The sequence below is a fragment of the Staurois parvus genome, unplaced genomic scaffold (genome assembly GCF_062004578.1).
Source record: "Staurois parvus isolate SC_StPar_1 unplaced genomic scaffold, SC_StPar_1.0 ptg000253l, whole genome shotgun sequence".
NCBI lineage: Eukaryota > Metazoa > Chordata > Amphibia > Anura > Ranidae > Staurois > Staurois parvus.
Window position 1 is genome coordinate 1,159,351 of NW_028318049.1, and position 22,289 is coordinate 1,181,639.

Genomic DNA, 22,289 nt, shown 5'->3' on the forward strand with positions numbered 1-22,289 from the left:
TGTCAGTGGGGGGAGGAATAGTGCCCCATCGTTGGTGTCAGTGGGGGGAGGAATAGTTCCCCATCGTTGGTGTCAGTGGGGGGGGGGAGGAAATAGTGCCCCATCATTGGTGTCAGTGGGAGGAATAGTGCCCCATCATTGGTATTAGTGACACCAATGATGGGGCACTATTCCTCCCACTGACACCAATGATACTTACCTTGCTGACTTCTGCTCCAGCCTGGGCTCGCTCCCTCCCTCTCCCATCTACAGCCAGCATACCTGGCTGCAGCAGCACCATCTGCACGCTACAGACACTTACCTGTCAGCTGTCTTCCTTCTCCGGCCACTCCCTCGCTCGATCTTCTTTGATCTTCGCGCTGCTGCTTGGCTCCTCCTCCTCGCCGGTGATTGGCCGCCTGTGTGCTTCTCCTGAGCTACAGTACCGGCGGCCAATTACTGGCGAGGAGGCGGAGCTGTTGAGTGATTCCGGGGATATGGCCAGATGACAGGGGTGGCATGTCATCCTGAGCACACATCGCGGTCCAGGGAAATGTGGACGTATCTGCATGTCGGCGGACCTGCCTGGAAACGGATAGAGGAGCGGTGTCTCACTTCCTAAGACCATCGGATATATATGTTTTCCAATGGTCTTAGGAGACCCCTGTGAAAGGGTTGTTCGACCCCAAAAGGGGTCGCGGCCCACAGGTTGAGAACCGCTGATCTAGCCCTTTTCTCCCCAGTCTGGCTGTCCCTGGCCCGCCCCTTTCATGCACTGCATTTCAGTTCCTTCAGTCATGGAGGCTCAGCATCACATGTGGGTGTTACCTAGGGAGGTCTGTCTAGGAACCCAAATTCCACCAAACCAACACCACCCATCAAGGCATTGTGATGTTTGCATAACTCTTCCCCAGAGCCCGCCCACTTCTTGCATCAGGACTGCGAACTCTTGGCGTCCTAAGGCTAACCTAAGAGGAGTCCATTTAGTAAGACTACATTAAGGCTATTTTCACACTGAGGAGTTTTTGAAGCGTTTTTGCGTAAAAAAAAAAAGCTCAAAAAAAATGCGTCCCTATGCATGTGAATGTATATCTATGTACGTTTTCATACTGAGGCGGTGCGGTGTAAAAACTCCTGCTTGCAGCATCTTTGGTGAGTTAAAAAAAACGCCCCCAAAACGCCTCTTCCTATTGAATTCAATGGAAAACGCCTGAAAAGCGCCACAAAAAGAAGAGAGCATTTTTGGAGCAGTTTGTAAGTTATGTGTCTTTTAAAAATGCTCAGCGCAGCAAAAGCACGGTAAAAACGCCTATGTGCAGGGGCGGACTGACCATTTGGAAACTCGGGCACTGCCCGAGGGCCTGGGGTACGTAGGGGGCCCCATGAGATGTCCCTGGTGCCTTTTTCATAGGCTTTTTTGAGTTTGGGCAAGGACACAGGGGCTCCATGATCCCCTATTGCCTGGGGGTCCCCATGAGTTGTCAGTCCACCCCTGCCTATGTGTTTTTGTGGCGGATCAGTGTGAAAGTAGCCTAAGATGTGCAGCAAGATTGTGCATTCATGTTGCTTTTCAGAGGTGGTTTAAACTCCATAAATGTTGCAACACTGTGCCATATGCATGCATTGTGCTGAGTGGTTGCAGCACAGCCCCGTTGGCTTGACTGGGTCGTGTTCGGGGGGGGGGGGGGGGGGGGGTACTGCCCACTAAATGTTATGGGGAATCATTTTTGTTTTGCACAGCCCCCAAGCAAAGCATTGCAGGTATGGTATGTGAACACCCCTGCCAGCTTGAGGGAGTTAAAAACAGAGCTCCACTGCATGTTTTTTTACTACTCTTATGGTCCTTCCACACAATACTGATGTATGAATGACGGATCTTCCTGGCAGAAAGTTCCCACACAAGTACAGTCTGTATACTGCAGACCTATACACAAGTAAATGTTCCACTAGCTCCCAGCATACCAAATGTTCAAAAATTATTATTATACAGTAATATATACAAATAATATAATCTACTATTTAAGGATGGGGGGGGGGGGGAAGTTATACATGTAAAACACTGACCAGTAATTATTACAGGTATTTATGTACCACCATCAATTTACGCAGCACTTTACATATATATTGTACATTCACATCAGTCCCTAACCCTCAAGGAGTGTACAACCTAAAGTCCCTAACTCATACATATACTAGGGCCAATTAACCTACCAGAATGTCTTTGGAATGTGGGAGGAAACCGGAGTACCCAGAGGAAACCCACACAGGCACAGGGAGAACATACAAGCTCCAGCCAGGTGGCGCTGTGGTTGGTATTTGAACCAACGACCCTAGTGCTGCCGGGTGGAAGTGCTAACTACTTTGCCACTGTGCAATAATGCAGATCTTTTTTTTCCCTTCTAATGTACTGATATTTATGTACCTGTGTGTACAGGCCTTTAAAAAACAATGGGTTGCATTCAGATCAGTAAAAAAAAATCCTTAATGACTGAAAACACGCCATTTTTGGAGCCCGCATGTAAGAGCCCTAAAAAGTGGAACTTTAGCAACTGCTGAAATTCTACTTCCCATGGAGGACTCATCACAGCTTCCATAGTTACACTTCCTACTGACCTTCATCCTGGGCTCCCCTTAACCATTTCAATACCGGACAGTTTTATCCCCTTCCTGCCCAGGCCATTTTTCACGTTTCAGCGCTCTCACACTTTGAATGACAATTGCGCGGTCATACAACATTGTACCCAAACTAAAATTTTATCATTTTCTTTACACAACTAGAGCTTTCCTTTGGTGGTATTTAATCACCACTGGGTTTTTTTATTTTTTGCTAAATTAACAAAAAAAGACCAAAAATTTTGAAAAAAAACCAAATTTTTCTTTGTTTCTGTTATAAAAGTTTACAAATAAATAATTGTTCTTCATAAATTTAGGCCGAGATGTGTTCTACTACATGTCTTTGGTGAAAATAACCCAAATTAGTATTTATTATTTAGTTTGTAGGAAAGTTATAGAGTTCACAAACTATGGTATAGATCTGAAAATTGATCAATCCTGAAGTACTGACGGCCAATCTAATTTCTTGAGGTCCAAGAATGTCAGAATAGTACAGATATCCCCCAAATGACCCCTTTTTGTAAAGTAGACAGTCCGACGTACTTCATAAGAGGCATGGCGAGTTTTTTGAAGTTGTATTTTTTTGTCATAATTTTTCGGAAAATGAAAAAATTAAAAAAATTATTTTCACTATTTTTTTTTTTTACATACTGTGACCAGTGCAGTACAGCGTCATCATATAACTGGCATGGCGGTGATCAGGGACACTGACTGGTGACACTATGAAAAAAAAAATATATATATATATTTTTTTATTTTTTTTTATTTTTTTATTATTTTTAATTTTTTATTACATTTTTTTTTATTTTTTTAAGATTTTTTTTTCATATTTTACTATGACCAAAGTAGTACAATGTTACCATAGTAACATTGTACTACTTTGGGGAAGTGATCAGTATTTTTTTTTTTACACAATTTGCTTATAGCAAAGAATTACTTTGCTATAAGCAAGCATTTACCTGAATGACATCAATTCATTCAGGGTTTTTTTTTTTTGTGCTTAGCTGTGATTTGGCCACAGCTAATCACATGACATGTGCATGTGATTAGCTGTGACCATTCACAGCTAGGCAGTAGTATACAATGGATGGCATGAATGAAGCCATCCATTGTATACAACTGTCATGTGACCTGCTGTGATTGGTCACAGCAGGTCACATGGTACCGGCAACGGGGTCCGAGGTACACGGCCGGTGACAGATCGCGCCGCTGCTCGTCTCTGCAAGCGCGTGAACTGCGCTTGTGCGGGAGGGCGCCATATGGCGGTCTCCCGGAAAGGTAATGCACTTTTGCGGACGCCATTTGGCCATAGGCCAGGCATCAAATGGTTAATAACAATGGTAGTATTAGCTGTGTAAAGTCACGTTAAAAACGCAAGTTTTTCATCATTTTTGCATTAGCGTCTAGCCACGTTTTTCTTTTACACACAAAAAAAAAAATAAAATCTGCTCAAAAATGCCAGTTTGCCACGTTTTTTAGCGTTAGAGAATTTTTACAGCTAAAAATCTCCTCTAGAAACCCACTAGTTCTTGGTGTTTTTTCCAGCCAAAAACTGCTGATCAAAAATGCCAAAAGCCAAAAACAACCGCTGTAAAAATGTCCAGTGTGAATGAGGACTAACAGTGAATTTGGTTTTCATTCTGAAAAGTCCATTCATTCCAAAATCAAATGTTAAAATCAACGACATTTGTCTGGTCATTAAATGTACAAAGAATTTTCAGATGAATGCTCATTTGAAAAATGTACAAGTGTATAGCCACTATAACCTGCAAAAGAAGAGTGCTGCTCCTTGGAGAACAGCGATCTGCAATCCACAAGCCGTTGTAGTGATCTATTCAGCATAGTACACCAAGCTCGTCCTCTATGATACTGGATCCATTCTTTGCAGGCTCAAGGTGGTTTTAGGATATTTAGATCATTCTAAGGTTTATCCCTTTTGATAAGTACTGTATCTCATAATATGGGTGAAGGAATCACAAGTGGAGTTGAGGGCAGCATACAGATTGGTTGGAATATCACAGTGGAAGGGACATGAAATTTGTGTTGATGCGTACCTGCCTGGCCTTCAGAACCTATCCCTTTGGCACATCTCCGCAAGTGAGGGAAATTTGCAAACACCACAGTTTTGGAACTTCCATAGCAGCTCACCCTTGCACATTCATGGAGAAACCCACACATGCTCAGATGTGCGGAAAACCCATGTGTGCTCAAATGTGCCGCAGGGCTCTGCCAGGACCCAAAGCCTTGTGGCACATCAGTGCACATGCAAAAACCCTCACTGTCCTCTGTACAATAAAATATTCCATACTAATCACAAATCCACACTAAAACAAAAGAAATAGTAATCCTGAACAATTAACCCAATCCACATCTGCTACTTTCAAATGATTGAATACATGGGATAATGTAGCGATTATATATAAACCTAAAACGCCATAGCTCCCAACTGTCACTGATTTGGAGGGACTGTCCCTCTTGAGAGCAAATCCTCTGTTCTATGTGCAGCCTCCGTTTTCTCTCTTTTTGTTTTGATGTTTATATCTCACACAAATTGTAGTATTTTAACACCAAAGGTGTTATGCTGCAGGAAACTTTTAATTTATCTTATATATCAGGGGTCGCCAAACTTTCTAAGCAAAGGGCCAGTTTACTGTCCTTCAGATTTTAGGGGAGCTGCACAGTGGCCACTGAGGGCAGGAAATGCCCCAGAGGGAGTAGACAACATCTCAGACTTGTTTGTCAGTGGGGGGTAAAAAAAATATTACATAGTGCATGTGGTCAGTAGGAAGAGGAACAGTGCCCCATCACTGGTGTCGGTGGGGGAATAGAGACCCATTGTTAGTGTCAGTAGGAGGAATCGTGCCCATCATTGGTGTCAATGGGAGGAGGAGTGCTCCATCGTTGCTGTCAGTGGGAGGAAGAGTGCCCCATGCTTGGTGTCAGTGGGAGGAAGAGTGCCCCATGTTTGGAGTCAGTGGGAGGAAGAGTGCCCCATGCTTGGTGTCAGTGGGAGGAAGAGTGCCCCATGCTTGGTGTCAGTGGGAGGAAGAGTGCCCCATGCTTGGTGTCAGTGGGAGGAAGAGTTCCTCATCACTGATGTTTGTGGGAGGAAGAGTGCCCCATGATTGTGTCACTGGCAAGAAAAGAATACAGCCCCATCATTGGTGTTAGTGGGAGGAAGACTGCCCCAGTGTTGATATCAGTGGGAGGAAGAGTGTCCCATTGTTGGTGTCAGTGTTAAGAATAGTGCCAATTGTTGGTGACAGTGGGAGAAATAGTGCCTTATATAAATGGGAGGAATAATGCCCCAAGGACTGAATAAAGGCAAGAAAATGGACATATCCGGCCCACGGACCACAGTTTGAAGACCACTGCTCTAAATTACTGCATTTGTGTGGTCACCGTGGCAACTGGAAATTGCATTCTGGCACCTTGGTTCACACACCGCCTCCCATTGACTTCAATGCAAAATCGCATCCTATTGGCACGTATTGATGCATACATATCCTTATTTTAAATGGGTTAAAGGTAGAATAGAATTCGGGATTGTGTAGTGGAGTTGAAAAGTGGACAGGAAAAAAAGGAGAGGCCGAGTTTGGACACATCGAGAATTTGTTACCACTGGTTCTTATTAATAGAGAAGCCACTCAACATTCGAAGTTAGAGCATTATCTGGGAGGGGGTGGTTAGCTCTTGTCTATACAGTAAGTATGGTGAGTATCGGTTGGTGGATGGCCCATTGGTCGGGTGAGGGTTCCTGGTTTTTGACAAGATGTCAATACATGCAGAGGACGTTTTATAAGTTTGTCCACATACCCAGATTCTTTTGAATTTGGAGGAGCTGACGTAACATATGTGAGAATTTTTCAATAAATCAAAAGCTGGTCATAGATGATTTGATTTTCTTTCCTGCAACCACAGGTTGCAGGAAAGAAAATTCCTCAATTTCACATCAACACAGTCAGTGTTGATGGAAGAATCCTTCCAACAGAGCTGTTGTGTTCTCCTGGCAGGTACGACTCCCCGCTTGGACAACACAGTGACACAGTAGCCACTGCCAATGTTTGCATGAAAAAACTGACATGCTGGATGTAAGTCATACAAAAGTTAATTTGGGTACATTCAGCTTGCCCATAGAGGGTTCTAATCTCTGCTGGTTCCTGGTGAGCCAGCCAAAATTTGAACCATATATGGTTCTCTTTTTTGGAACCAACCCTTGATAGATGAACTGGTTGGGAGAGTTATTTGGTGCCAAGGTAACAACCGAAGGACCCACTAACCAGACTTTGCTTATAATGTTCTCTGTACTTTAGAGATCACGTCTTTGACATTCCCAAAATGGAACATGACATGGGAAAACACTGTGACAGGCGAAGATGAAGAAGATACAACTACCGGTAATCAGATATTCAGAGAAGCCATATTCCTTAAGACTGGAATTGCACATTTCAAAATAGTTGCAATATCACCTTTCTCTCTTCACAGCTACTGGATTCTTTGGAGGAGAAACATTACCATCTGGTGACAACACCATCCAGCAGAATGAGACCACAGGTAATTGGTTTTACATCAAGACCTTACTCCCCCTACAAAAGAAAAGGAAAACTCAAACATCTGTTGTCCATGGTGACCACAGCAGATATTAGTATTATAGGTACTTATATAGAGCCATCAATTTACACAGCGCTTTACATATATATTGTACATTCCAATCAGTCCCTAATGCTCAAGGAGTGTACAACCTAAAGTCCCTAACTCACATTCATACATACACATACTAGGGCCACTGTAGACAGGATCCAATTAACCAACCAGCATGTCTTTGGAGTGTGGGTGGAAACTGGATTATCCAAGGAAACCCACACAGGCACTGGGAGAACATGCAAACTCCAGGCAGGCAGTGCCATGGTTGGGATTCAAACCAACAACCCTAATACTGCCAGGTGAAAGTGCTTACCATTTAGCCATTGTGCTGCCCTAGATATCCTCTGTCTTGTTGTGTTTTGCAGACCACGGTTGCAGAGGTATCTGAATAGTTATGTGTTCCTGCCAAATACTCATGTTTTTGCACTTTTGCAATAAAGACCTCTTCTTCCATTGTCTTTAAAGGCAGATTTTAATTTGGGTTCGTTTTTCAAGCTGGAAAATCTGAGCGCTGAAAAATCTGTTTTTGCACTTTTCTTGCATTCCCCATTCCACACGATAATTTGATATTGGTTATAAATTGTTGAGCAGCTGACATTTGTCATTTTTGCATTGCTCAGTGCACAAAATAGTAGGTCTTCAGCCAGGGGCGGACTGACCATTTGGAAACTCGGGCACTGCCCGAGGGCCCGGGGTCAGCAGGGGGCCCCATGAGATGCCCCTGGTACCTTTTTCATAGGCTTTTTTGAGTTTGGGCAAGGACACAGGGGCCCCATGATCCCCTATTGCCCGGGGGCCCCATGAGTTGTCAGTCCGCCCCTGTCTTCAGCTAACTGGTGCTGCTGTACTGTATCCTAGGATCCTTTTTCATTTATGTGGATATTGCGCATTAACATGCGTTTAATTTAACACACTAAAAAATCAGATGTGCCACAAAATTGCAACACAATGCACCGCAACTCATGGTGTACTGTATATACAAGTAGTTTATTGTCATGCGCTGCAACCCATATTGGCTTCTTTTGTGCTTTGGAGCACTGAGAGGCAAATAATATATGTGGCTGTGCATTACTGCAACCTGTAGATGGAATTAGGCTGTGTGGGTTGGAGTAACACCCCATAAGCTTGTGAATGGCCCATTGTTGGTACTCCCATGGCTTAGAGCAGGATTACGTTTGCAAAGGAACTATAATAGAGAGATGTTTTTGCAATGGAGACTTTCTTGTTATAATGTTTTTAAGGCAGCCCATACATTTTAGGCTGCTTTCACACTGACCTGTGTTCTTCAGTTAAAAAAGTGGAAGAAAAATGCATCCCCTTTAATCCTATGGTGCTCTTCACCCTGATCAGTTGTGCTTCAGTTGCAGTGAAAAGAATCCTGCTTGCTGCATTTTTTGGTGCTAAATCACCAGAAAAAAACACATCCGTCAATTGAAATGAATGGAAACTGCATTAAAAACACAAAGCACCTGTGGGACGTGCTTAGTCCAGTGGGGACAAAAACACAATGCAAACACATTAAAAATGCAATGCACCGCAGTAAAAATGCAGCAAAACACATGCGTTTTTTCAAAAGAGCAGTGTGAAAGTAGCAATACAGGTTTTTTTTTTTTTTTTGAAAAAGCAGGTTGATCAAAAAAAAATCTGACCCAATTTACTCCTGCTGAGCTATTGTATTCTGACAGCAGGGAGACTTCCCTGATGATCAGCAGTGCCGGCTGCAGCTATCTATAGCCGGCAGCACTGATCAAGTGGCAAACAGATCGACTTCTGCACAAGCAGGGTGTCTATACATGGATCATAAATAGGCTGGTTCAGCATGATGTATGGCCAGCTAAAATAAGGTCCCTTTAGCCACCAAGAAAAAAGAGCTCCCAGGAGTTTGCTGGATATAAGCACTTGCAGTGAACTGCCTTTCCAGTGTTTATCTTTGATGCTGAATATAATTCAATAAGCTGCATTACCTAATCTGTTTTTCTAGAGACTGTGACCTACAGCGCCTTCACAGACACAAACACTACCCAGTACATTCAATTGGATAACGTGACTGAAATGAGCCAAAGCAGAACTGCAGGTAAGAGGCCACAAATGGACAGATCCTGATCCAAACAAAATCTACCACTTCTGCTTTTGTGCTTTGACCTGTCTGCATTCACCAGTCAAACTCTATGTATAGAAATAATCAAGAAACCAGTAACCTGGGGCCCAGAGGTAAAGGTGGAGATAAAGGAGTCACAGGAAACAGAAGTGCACAGGAGTCAATGGAGACACAGGGGAGTGCAGAAGTTACTGGAGACATAGGGGAGCGCAGGCATCAGTGGAGACACAGGGAAACACAGGAGTCACTGGAGACACGGGAGCACAGGAGTCACTGGAGACACAGGGGAGCACAGGAGTCACTGGAGACACAGGGGAGCACAGGAGTCACTGGAGACACAGGGGAGCACAGGAGTCACTGGAGACACAGGGGAGCACAAGAGTCACTGGAGACACAGGGGAGCACAGGAGTCACTGGAGACACAGGGGAGCACAAGAGTCACTGGAGACACAGGGGAGCACAGGAGTCACTGGAGACACAGGGGAGCACTGGAGACACAGGAGAGCGCAGGAGTCACTGGAGACACAGTGGAGCACAGGAGTCACTGGATACACAGGGGAGCACAGGAGTCACTGGATACACAGGGAAGCACAGGAGTCACTGGAGAGCACAGGAGTCACTGGAGAGCACAGGAGTCACTGGAGAGCACAGGAGTCACTGGAGAGCACAGGAGTCACTGGAGACACAGGAGTCACTGAAGACACACGGAGCACAGGAGTCACTGGAAACACAGGGAGCACAGGAGTCACTAGAGACACAGGAGAGCAAAGGAGTCACTGAAGACACATGGGAGCACAGGAGTCACTGGAGACACAGGAGAGCAAAGGAGTCACTGGAGACACAGGGGAGTACAGGAGTCACTGGAGACACAGGGGAGTACAGGAGTCACTGGAGACACAGGGGAGTACAGGATTCACTGGAGACACGGGGGAGTACAGGAGTCACTGGAGACACGGGGGAGTACAGGAGTCACTGGAGACACAGGGGAGCACAGGAGTCACTGGAGACACAGGGGAGCACAGGAGTCACTGGAGACACAGGGGAGCACAAGAGTCACTGGAGACACAGGGGAGCACAGGAGTCACTGGAGACACAGGGGAGCACAAGAGTCACTGGAGACACAGGGGAGCACAGGAGCCACTGGAGACACAGGGGAGCACTGGAGACACAGTGGAGCGCAGGAGTCACTGGAGACACAGTGGAGCACAGGAGTCACTGGATACACAGGGGAGCACAGGAGTCACTGGATACACAGGGGAGCACAGGAGTCACTGGAGAGCACAGGAGTCACTGGAGAGCACAGGAGTCACTGGAGACACAGGAGTCACTGAAGACACACGGAGCACAGGAGTCACTGGAAACACAGGGAGCACAGGAGTCACTGGAGACACAGGAGAGCAAAGGAGTCACTGAAGACACATGGGAGCACAGGAGTCACTGGAGACACAGGAGACCAAAGGAGTCACTGAAGACACAGGGGAGTACAGGAGTCACTGGAGACACAGGGGAGTACAGGAGTCACTGGAGACACGGGGGAGTACAGGAGTCACTGGAGACACGGGAGAGTACAGGATTCACTGGAGACACGGGGGAGTACAGGAGTCACTGGAGACACGGGGGAGTACAGGAGTCACTGGAGACACGGGGGAGTACAGGAGTCACTGGAGACACGGGGGAGTACAGGAGTCACTGGAGACACGGGGGAGCACAGGAGTCACTGGGGACACGGGGAAGCACAGGAGTCACTGGAGACATGGGGGAGCACAGGAGTCACTGGAGAGCACAGGAGTCACTGGAGACACAGGAGTCACTGAAGACACACGGAGCACAGGAGTCACTGGAGACACAGGGAGCACAGGAGTCACTGGAGACACAGGAGAGCAAAGGAGTCACTGAAGACACATGGGAGCACAGGAGTCACTGGAAACACAGGGGAGCACAGGAGTCACTAAAGACACACAGGAGCACAGGAGTCACTGGAGACACAGGGGAACACAGGAGTCACTGGAGACACAGGAGAGCGCAGGAGTCACTGGAGACACAGGGAAACACAGTATTCACTTGAGACTCGGGGAGCACAGGAGTCACTTGAGACACAGGGGAGCACAGGAGTCACTTGAGACACAGGGGAGCACAGGAGTCACTTGAGACACAGGGGAGCACAGGAGTCACTGGAGACACGGGGGAGCACAGGAGTCACTTGAGACACGGGGGAGCACAGGAGTCACTTGAGACACGGGGGAGCACAGGAGTCACTTGAGACACGGGGGAGCACAGGAGTCACTGGAGACACGGGGGAGCACAGGAGTCACTGGAGACACAGGAAGCACAGGAGTCACTTGAGACACAGGGAAGCACAGGAGTCACTTGAGACACAGGGAAGCACAGGGTCACTTGAGACACAGGGAAGCACAGGAGTCACTTGAGACACACGGGAGTACAGGAGTCACTTGAGACACACAGGAGTACAGGAGTCACTTGAGACACAGGGGAGCACAGGAGTCACTTGAGACACAGGGGAGCACAGGAGTCACTTGAGACATAAGAGAGCACAGGGGTTACTGGACACATGAATGCACAGGGGTCACTGGAAGCAAAAGAGACAAAAGGGTTGCTGGAGAACAGCGGTATGTAGAGGTCACAGGGGTTGCTAGAGACACAGCGGTCACTGGAGACACAGGAGCACACAGGCATTACTGGAGGCAGGTCAGGAGAACTAACACAGGGATTCAGTTTAGGAGTAGCGACTCAAAGCCAAGCAACATGTCGACTGGCTTTTTTATTGAACATCAATCAGGAGAGCAGCCTCCTGACTGGCCATGATACTGGCCCTCTGGGTTTAAACCTAGAAGTGCCGGTGGCCATGCACTGGACAGAAGTCTTGATGCTGGATCCCTAGAAATTTGAGTGTAACATTCAAAGCACAAGTGTGAAATACATGTTAAAAGGCGTCCATTGTAATTATGGTCACGCCAGGCCAGTCTAATCTAAATATACATGCCTTTGATGAATCAGGAAAAGAAAAAAATCACATTCTGCAAATCTATTCCACGCTTATAAATCCTCATCAATAAAAGTTTTAGCTTCCATGGACTAGGGCACAAGGACCAATAAAACACTACAACCATAAGAAAATCTCCAGGTTTGTTTTTAGTACACCTTTCAATGTTTGCCTTCAGCCGGGTGTGATAAAGGACAAAATAATACTATAAAGGACAAATACAAAAATCTCCTATTTGCAAGGAAAAGATATTTAATTATCTTGTTTTTTTATTACGATTTTTTTAACCATTCCTAATTAGACTTTTTGTATTATTTTTTTCAAATGTTTTGTTCATAGCATTGAACTGAAAAAAAAAAAAATACACAAAATATAGAAACCTTTATGTCGTATGTAAATAAGTTGACCGTGCTTTATGCCAGAAGTAGAATTCTAGTGTCATTATAAAAAGGGACAATATGGTTTGTTGAAATCATTATCATGGTGGGTAAATTAATCCAATTCAAATTCATACATAGTCTATACTGCACACCTGCTTGATTGAAATGAATGGGTCTCTGTCATCAAGCTCTTTGCCCATGTTGCCACAGTGATGCAGCTGATCAATTTCATATATTTTATTCTTGTTCACCAATACAAGGCTATTGAACACATGCACACATTTTACAGAAGAAACAGGGTTTTGTGGACTCTGAGACACCCGAAGTATTTCTTCCAGGTGTTATTTACCCCTTCAACCACAATTACACCAATGAGCTATGTTCAGGATTGATGTGTTTTTAGGCAATCAAACCTGTGCTGTCTCACTGAAAAAAATCTACACCCTCCCAAACTACCATAGAGTTTGTATAGCTGGATGACTAAGCTCTCTCCAAGTTCAAACTTATGTATGAAGCAAGAACATTTCCAACTAAATTGACCAAAATTGGTGGTCCTTGGCTTCACCTGACCAACACTATGGCACTATAACCAGCTTGACTTGACCATCATTGAGGCCCTATAGCTGGCTTGATATGACAAACAATAAGGTTCTACAGCCAACTTGACCTGACGAACCCCTAAGGAACGATAGCCAGCTTGATGTAATGTACATTAAGAAACTATAGCCATCTTGACCTGACCACCATTGAGGCATTGTAGCTGGCTTGATCTGACCAATATTGAAGCACTGTAGCCAGCTTGACCTAATCAACATTGAAGCACTATTCCTGGCTTGCCTCGTTTACCACTGAAAAACTATAGTCAGCTTGACCTGACCAGCATTGAGGTAAAATAGCCATCTTAAGCTAGCCACTACTGAGGCAATCTAGAAACCTTGACCTGACCACCATTAAGGCTATATAGCTTGCTAGACCTGACCACTATTGAGACTTTATATGTAGCTTAACCTGGCCACCATTGAGACATTATAGCCAGCTTGACTTGACCAACATTGAAGCACTATAGACAGCTTGACTTGACCAACATTAAGGCATTATAGCCAGTCTGACCTGACCAACATTTAGGAACTATAGCTGGCTTGACCTGGCCAACATTAAGGTAATATAGGAGGCTTTACCTGGCTACTATTGAGGAACTCTAGCCAGCTTTATCCAACTGCCATGGAGGCTTTATAGCTGGTTTGACCTGACCATCATTGAAGAACTACAGACATTTTGTCCTGACCATGTCGGAAGCACTATAGTTGGCTCAACCTGACCACCATTGAGGCACTGTAGCCAGCCTGACCTGACCACTATGGAGGCACTATAGACAACTTGACCTGACCACCATTGAGGCACTGTAGCCAGCCTGACCTGACCATTATGGAGGCACTATAGACAACTTGACCTGACCACCATTGAGGCACTTTAGATGGCTTGACCTGACCATCAAAGCCACTATTGTTGGCTTGACCTGACCAACACTGAAGCTACTATTGCCGGCTTGAGCTGATCAACATTGAGGCACTATAGCCAATTTACAATAATTAAGATGGTATTTAATCTGTATTATGTACTGCAACAACCTTTAGTAACAATATTGTTTGGGAAGGGAAAGGGGAGAGATATTACATGTATATGTGTAGTATGAATAAATGTACTGTATGTCTTGTCATTCAACAATACTTAGGTTGTCTATTGTTATTTATTTGAATGAACAATTCAAAACCAAACACAATTACCTAAAAAATGGACAAACCATAGAATAAAATTTGCAGAAGGAGACTTGAGGAAGTTTTAAGCCATCCTAAATGGATACAACAATTTGGTTATGTAAATGAAAACCTGGCTCTGTTTCATCTTGGTCATTACGACCATCACACTAGTTTAACCACGTCTAGGGAGCCATACTTGCTTTAGATAAACTATATCTACTTTACACTACCCCTGTTTGGTTTTCATGGACTAAAAGGTGGTTGACAAGGAGAGGGTAGTAGACCCTTCCTGATTTATTCAAGGACAAGGCTGCAATATTTTGTAATAACTGCCTTTTTTGTTCTGTAGGATTTGAAGCCTTTAAAGGAAAGTCAAATAGCACTGTAATCCTGATTCTGGTGTCGCTGATGATCTGCGTTTTGCTGGTCACTGTACATCTCTTTGTCATGAAGCTGAAAAAGGCTCATGAAGCCTGGAAGAAAGGTTGGTGGTTATAAATGCTCAATAAAACTTTTGTGTTTGTACAGCAGGAAAATGGAAGGGAGGTGTGAATCCAGTGGTGCAGCAGCAGCGGCTCTAGGTTGGAAAGAGGTGTCTATCTTCTCTGTAGAGACACTGGTCCATCTTCTATGGACACCCATGACTGACCACTGCAGACCTCCTGGTATGGGAGGGAAAAAAACAACTGATACAAGTAATCAACAGCGCATCCTGCTGCTCTGACCTTGAATTGCCATCTTGTATATACTGCAGAAGTTATAGGCTCCTCCATCCATATTGGTTTCCATTGGGAGTACATACAGTAAATATGGTGCCTTAACCCTTTAATGAACAGAGGTTAAAGACAGTCAAACACATACAGCAAAAGGGTAATGGGGTGGACATATAGGACTTTAAAAAGCAGAAATATTGCTTGTACCTTGGCCATAACACAGCTGCATATACACTGCTAAAAAAATAAATAAAGGAAAACTTTGAAAACACATCAGATCTCAATGAGGAAAAACATCATGCTGGATATTTATACTAATATGAACTGGGTAATGTGTTAGAAACGTAAGGATGCCCCATCATTTGATGGAAATGAAAATGATTGACCTGCGGAGGACTTAATTCAAAGACACCCCGAAAATCAAAGTGAAAAAATGATGCAATAGACTAGTCCATTTTGCTGAAATTTCATTGCAGCAACTCAAAATGGTCCTCAGTTGTTTGTTTGGCCCCCACGTGTTTGTATACATGCCTGACAATATCGGGGCATGCTCCTAATGATAAAACGGAGTGTGTCCTGGGGTATTTCTTCCCAAATCTGGACCAAGGCATCACTGAGCTCCTGGATTGTGTGAGGTGGAACCTGGCGGTGTCGGATGGACTGAAACATGACATCCCAGAGGTGTTCTATTGGATTTAGGTCAAGCGAGCGTAGGTGCCATTCAGTGGTATCAATTCCTTCATCCTCCAGGAACTGCCTGTATACTCTCCCCACATGAGGCCGGGCATTGTCGTGCACCAGAAGGACCCAGGACCCACTGCACCAGCGTAGGATCTGACAATGGGTCCAAGGATTTCATCCCCATACCTAATGACAGTCAGGGTACCATTGTCTAGCCTCGTAGAGGTCTGTGCGTCCCTCCATGGATATGCCTCCCCAGACCATCCCTGACCCACCACCAAAATGGGCATGCAGAATGATGTTACAGGCAGGACAACATTTTCCACAGCTTCTCCAGACCCTTTCACGTCTGTCACATGTGGTCAGGTTGAACCTGCTCTCATCTGTGAAAACCACAGGGCACCAATGCCCTGCCAATTCTGGTGTTCAATGGCAAATGCCAATCGAGCTCTATGGTGCCAGGCTGTGAGGAGTCAGACCCTCAGGCCACCCTCATGAAGTATGTTTCTGATTGTTTAGTCAGAGACATTCACACCAGTGGCCTGCTGGAGGTCATTTTGTAGGGCTCTGGCAGGGCTCATCCTGTTCCTTCTTGCAGAAAGGAGCAGATACCGGTCCTGCTGATGGGTTAAGGACCTTCTACAGCCCTGTCCAGCTCTCCTAGAGTAACTGCCTGTCTCCTGGAATCTCCTCCATGCTCTTGAGACTGTGCTGGGAGACACAGCAAACCTTCTGGCAATGGCATATATTGATGTGCCATCCTGGAGGAGCTGGACTGCCTGTGCAACCTTTGTAGGGTCCAGGTATTGCGTCATGCTACCAATAATGACACTGACCCTAGCCGAATGCAAAACTAGTGAAAAACAATCAGAAAAGATGAGTAGGGAAAAATGTCAGTGGCCTCCACCGGTAAAGCCGTTCCTGTTTTGGGGGTCATCTCATTGTTGTCCATCTAGTGCACCTGTTGTTAATTTCATTAACACCAAAGCAGCTGAAACTGATTAACTTCCCCCTCTGCTACTTAACTGACCAGATCAATAACCCAGGACTTTAATTGACTTAATGCTATACTGTGATTATAAAGTGTTCCTTTAATTTTTTTGAGCAGTGTATAAAGCACAATGATGTGCTTTACTATGCACTTAGCGCTTTTCTTGCATTGGGACGTCGAAGCAAGTGAAGTTCCATTCATTTCCGTAAATGAGGAAAAAAAAAGTGACTGGAGGAGAAGTCATACAACCGGCCTTACCTATCATGCTATGCTTTCTGCAGAGAACACTCACTAGGACATTGCAGGCTCCACATTGCTGTCAGAATTTTAGGAGTGAATGGTGAAATTTATCACAGCATGGCGCTAAAACTTCAGCGTCCAGTTCTATGTTTTAAATGAGCCCCATAATCTGTGAGGGTGCCAAAACCAGAAGTGTGCAGAAGCCAGAAAAGGTGTTCATTGGTTGCATTAAAGGTCCATTGACACCACAATATAATGCGGTTCAATGGATGTGTTTTTGTGTGTACGTTTCTCTTTATTCGGTGCTTTCAGTTTGATTTAAGTGCTGCCTATGTATCAGACAAACGGCAATTGTGGAGGCTTAGAATGTTTCCTTCTCTCATGTTGTCCATCAATAAAGAAATATACATTGTATACTAACACAACATGTTCTATACAAATTAATACCAGTCACATTGTTTCTCTTCACCTTTTTACTAGCGCCCCCAATCCATTAATCACCCTCACTAATTGTCTTACGCTATTTATATTAACATACTTGTTGCCCATTAGAAACAACTTAAATGAAGTCCCCTTTTTTAACTGCCCTTCAAGCATCATTCATTTTACAGCCCTCCGCTTTTTACGAATAACCCATTAACGGAAGGACAGCAACTGTTGAGGGGGCGAGTGGCGTCCTGAGTAATGTACGACTTCAACGTAGTGCTTGCTTGGCCTAATGGGACTCTAATTAATTAATGCAGGGGGGCCTGTTTACATTTCCACCTTTTGAAAAGGACAAAACTCAGATTTAATCCACAAACTGACACAATCGACAAATTATCTGGGTCTGATCTGACAATGCATGCGGGGGGGGGGGCTTCTTCTTGGCTGCAGCTGGTGCCAGCTCTGGGTTTTGTCACCGGCCGTCTGCACACCTGCTGCTTGGATCCTTTAGAGCGCACAACAAAGGGATGTTCCAAGGTGTTCCTGGCTTGCAGGAATTGTCAGTGGACTTTGTACACCACTCTTGTCCTACTCTTTGGCCTCTTCGTCTGGGATGAGGCACAATGAGCTCTTCCCTCTTCTCCAGATGAGGAGCGCCCTAGAACTTTCCATGGCCGCAAAGTCTCATGGGCTTTGTTGTTTTTTGTTTTTTTTTAGAGAATGAAAATTCGGATCAGACTTTGGAGAGCAACAAATCCAGATCGAATAATGAAGACGCTCCAGGTCAAGCAAGGAATGGTCAAGGTGAGCAAAGAAAAGGATAAAAAACCTTTTGGAACATACGTAAAATTGGTCAGGTCTAAAAGTGTAGAAAGATTGCTCCAGTGCTTTTCCAGCCAGCCGCACCCACACCTTATAGTGGCCACACATGGAATGACTTTATAAACAACCATATTGCCCCTTTTCACATAGACGTCAGTCTGGTAAAGGAACATCTTGCACCTGTACAGAAAGCGACCCAGACATCTCCTGAATTTGTGGGGTTTTTTCCCCCTCAAACCCAAGGGGACTTTTGTATTGAAACACAGCACCGCAACTATGAGCTAGGCTTCCGGCTTGCAGTTGCAAGGTGGTCCCATAGATCTCATTGGGGAGTTTGACAGATGGTGCCCCCAGGGACAAGGCAGTACAGCCATCCCTCCTGTACCGGTCCTCACCGGTTCAAAAAGGGCGGCAGGCTGTATTGCCTTGTGGTTCCTGTGGATTGTGCTGCCAGCTTTCTCTCTCCAGCCTCACTGCAGGGGGATCAGTTATAGTATTCCACCTGATGTCCAGTTGCCCCCTGTGTGTGTGTTCCCCCTCCTCCACAGCGCTGCCGGCTTCCCTCCTTTCCGTCCCGCTGGCAGTTGCTGCAATCACACAAGGGGTATTGTTTCAGGAATAGAGACTGGGTGGGGGGAGGTATGTCCAATTTACTGTCCCCTTACTTTCCTGAATGAACATAGTGAGTGATTGGTACTGATCTCTCCTGTATCCATTCATTACTTAAGCATAGTAAATTGTGTTTACTATGCTTCAGTTTGTGAATGAACAGGAATTTTCATATCATTTTCTATTCATTCATCTGTGCAGCTGAGGCTTTAAAGAAAGGGACCAATTAATCTATGTCCTCAGTCCCATTTACTGTATCAATTCTGTTTAGATCCCTTAAAAAATATCATGCACCACAACCTATTCATTTGAATAGTATAAGGCTCCATGCACATTGGGCATTTCACTAATGCTGGTAACATTAGCTGTGTAAAGTCACATTAAAAACATGAGTTTTTCAGCGTTTTAGTATTACCGTTTTGCTGCGTTTTTTTGCATTTGCGTTTTTTAGAGGTTTTTTTTAACCCAAAAAATATTTTTTTTTGGTAAAAAAAGTCCAAAAATGGTGGTTTGCCGCGATTTACCGTGTTTTACCTCATTTTGCTGCGTTTTTCAGCATTAGAGCATTTTTACCGCTAAAAAACTCCTCTAGAAACCCACTAGTCCTGGGTTTTCTTTCCAAAAAATGTTGATTACGGTCTATGTGTGCACGGACACATAGGATAACATACTGAGGAGTTTACTGGCTGTAGAAAAAAATGTCAAAAGCTAAAAACAGCCGCTGTAAAAATGTCCCGTGTGCATGAGGACTTAAAGGGGCTAAGACTCAGGTCTGTGTTTTTTTCACTGTGTGCCCTGTCTGGGTAATTTCCCCTCACGTCCTGCCCCAGAGCCACAGAAAGAGTTAAAAGAAGATCTCTGCAATGTAAGGAGTGAACTGTCACCAAATTCAACCACCGTGTTTGTCTTTCTACAGCAGCCACCAATCAAAATGGATCTGGAATTAAGTACAACAACCAGGTTTCTGTGTGACCGCGAAGAAATCACCAACAAGGCCCGCCAATGTGCAACCATGCCCTCAGTGTAAAGATGTTGTTTGTTTGGTTTTTACTGTTTAGATAATATTTTTATATGTGAATAAATATTATGTATGATCTGTAAATAATACTTTTATACCTTTTTTTTATTAAACTAAAGCCAATAAATTATTTTATTAGAATGATTGTATTGATTACTGGAAACTATCGAAAGCTTCTGACATTTTATAGATTGCTATCATATTATGGGAAATGTTCTATGGCAAACAGGGGCAAGCAGCAAAGAACAAGGCACACCAACACATTTTGCCAAAACATTTAGTTGAAATGGATTGGAGTCAGTGGAGAAGGTGAAATTAATTGTGGCAAAAAAAAAAATCAGATATTGAAAACACCAATACAACCAAAACACCTTCCATCAAAAATTAGCTGAACTGATGTATGAATGTTTAATATTTGAAATTAAAGAGATACAATGCAACTGTATCCCAGAAAAACACTACCAATTAGTATCACTTTTGACACCTTTGATAAATATACAATAATATTTTATTTATATATGTACAGTATATGTCTGTATACAGTACTGTGCAAAAGTCTTAGGCAGGTGTAAATAAAATACTGTAAATTAAGAATGCTTTCAGAAATAAAAGTGTTAAAAGTGTTAATAGTTTATCTTTATTAATTACGAAAATGGAAAGTAAATGAACAGAAGAGAAATCCAAACCAAATCAATATTTGGTGTGATCATTCTTTGCCTTTAAGCATCAGTTTTCTAGGTACCCTTGCACACAGTTTTTGAAGGGACTTGGCAGGTAGGTTGTTTCAAACATCTTGGAGAACTAACCACAAATCTTCTGTGGATGTAGGCTGCCTCAAATCCTTCTGGCTCTTCATGTAATCCCAGACAAACGTCATGATGTTAAGATCAGGGTTCTGTGGGGGCCAAACCATCACTTCCAGGACACCTTGTTCTTCTACGCTGAAGAAAGTTCCTGATGCCTTTGGCATGTTTGGGGTTGTCCTGCTGCAGAATAAATTTGGGGCCAGTGACACGGCTCCCTGATGGTATGGCATGATGGATACGTATCTGCCTGTATTTCTTAGCATTAAGGAAACCGTTGATCCTGACCAAATTTCCAACTCCATTTGCACATATGCAGCCCCAGACTTCACAGTTGCCTGCAGACACTCATTACTGTATCATTCTCCAGCCCTTCACGAACAAACTGCCTCCTGCTAGAGCCAAATATTTCACATTTTGACTCATCAGTCAAGAGCATCTGCTACCATTTTTCTGCACCACAGTTCCTATATTTTCACGCATAGTTGAGTCACTTAGTCTGGGTTCCATGTCCTATTCACGAAAACAGGAACTGGGGTGCAGAAAAAATAAAAGCCAGCAAAGGGCTGCAGTTTGGAGACCATACATCTAAAGCAGGGGTCTCCAAACTTTCTAAAAAAGGGCCAGTTTACTGTCCTTCAAACGTTAGGGGGGCCAGACTGTGGCCATCGGGAGTAGAAAACCAGCATCAGTTGAAGTAAACAATGCCCCATCATTGGTGTCATTGTTAGGAATTGTTCTTCATTATTGGTAGGAATTGTCTCCCAGCATTGGTGTCATTGGGCACCATTGTTGGTGTCATTGGGAGGAATTGTACCCCATTACTGGTGTCATTGGAAAGAATTGTGCCCCGTCTCTGGTGTTAATGGGCCCCATTGTTTGTGTCATTGGGAGAAACTGTGCCCCATCATTGTTGTAAAATTGGAGGAATTGAGAGAGACTGGAGGGTTTATATCCACTTTAAAGCAGAACTTAACTCACCTAAACAATTTTTTACTTTGCCCCTCCCCTTCCCTCTAACACATTTTTTATTGTTTTGGGGTTTTTATTGCGCTGCAAGGCATCAATTTCTGCTTTTCAGCCTAGGCCAGTACCTTCTGCCTCCTGGGGTTGCTACATCACAGCTATCCTAGAAGACAGTGCGTTACTAAGCTGCAAGTTTGTGGAACATGTGCGCACATGTGGCAGATTTCCATGCAAGCGCACAAATGCTGCGAGGCACTATAATACCCATCCCCCAGAAGCTGAATCCATCATGTGTGCGCAGATGTGTTCTCAAATGCCTGGAAAAGACTGATGGCACATTTGCACAAGTACCAAAAAAAAAAAAAACAGGCATGTGTGTGGGAAAGGGGTGTGTGTTTGGTGTGGTTAAAGCGGAAAAATATTGCTATTGGCGGCTAGAGATGTCAATCACCGGGTCCCGGCCAGCGATTCCTGGCCAACACTCAGTGATCGTCAGGGAAAGCTGACAGGGGAGAGACCTGTGTGTAAACAATGCAGGTCTCTCTGCT

General features: G+C 44.4%; 1 protein-coding gene across 2 annotated transcripts in view; it reads left to right on the forward strand.

The window, feature by feature from the left end:
• The window catches only part of CRTAM (cytotoxic and regulatory T cell molecule), a 57,618-nt gene extending 37,505 nt beyond the window's left edge, over nucleotides 1-20,113 (forward strand). For both annotated transcript variants that reach the window (XM_089680922.1, XM_089680923.1), the window contains 6 exons: nucleotides 6,906-6,989; nucleotides 7,078-7,146; nucleotides 9,218-9,310; nucleotides 14,822-14,956; nucleotides 18,241-18,327; nucleotides 19,871-20,113. In XM_089680922.1, coding sequence (XP_089537048.1) covers nucleotides 6,906-6,989; nucleotides 7,078-7,146; nucleotides 9,218-9,310; nucleotides 14,822-14,956; nucleotides 18,241-18,327; nucleotides 19,871-19,926 — 524 coding nt within the window. In that variant the 3' untranslated portion in view covers nucleotides 19,927-20,113. The remainder of the gene's footprint in view (nucleotides 1-6,905; nucleotides 6,990-7,077; nucleotides 7,147-9,217; nucleotides 9,311-14,821; nucleotides 14,957-18,240; nucleotides 18,328-19,870) is intronic.
• The last annotated feature ends 2,176 nt before the right edge of the window (nucleotides 20,114-22,289 follow it).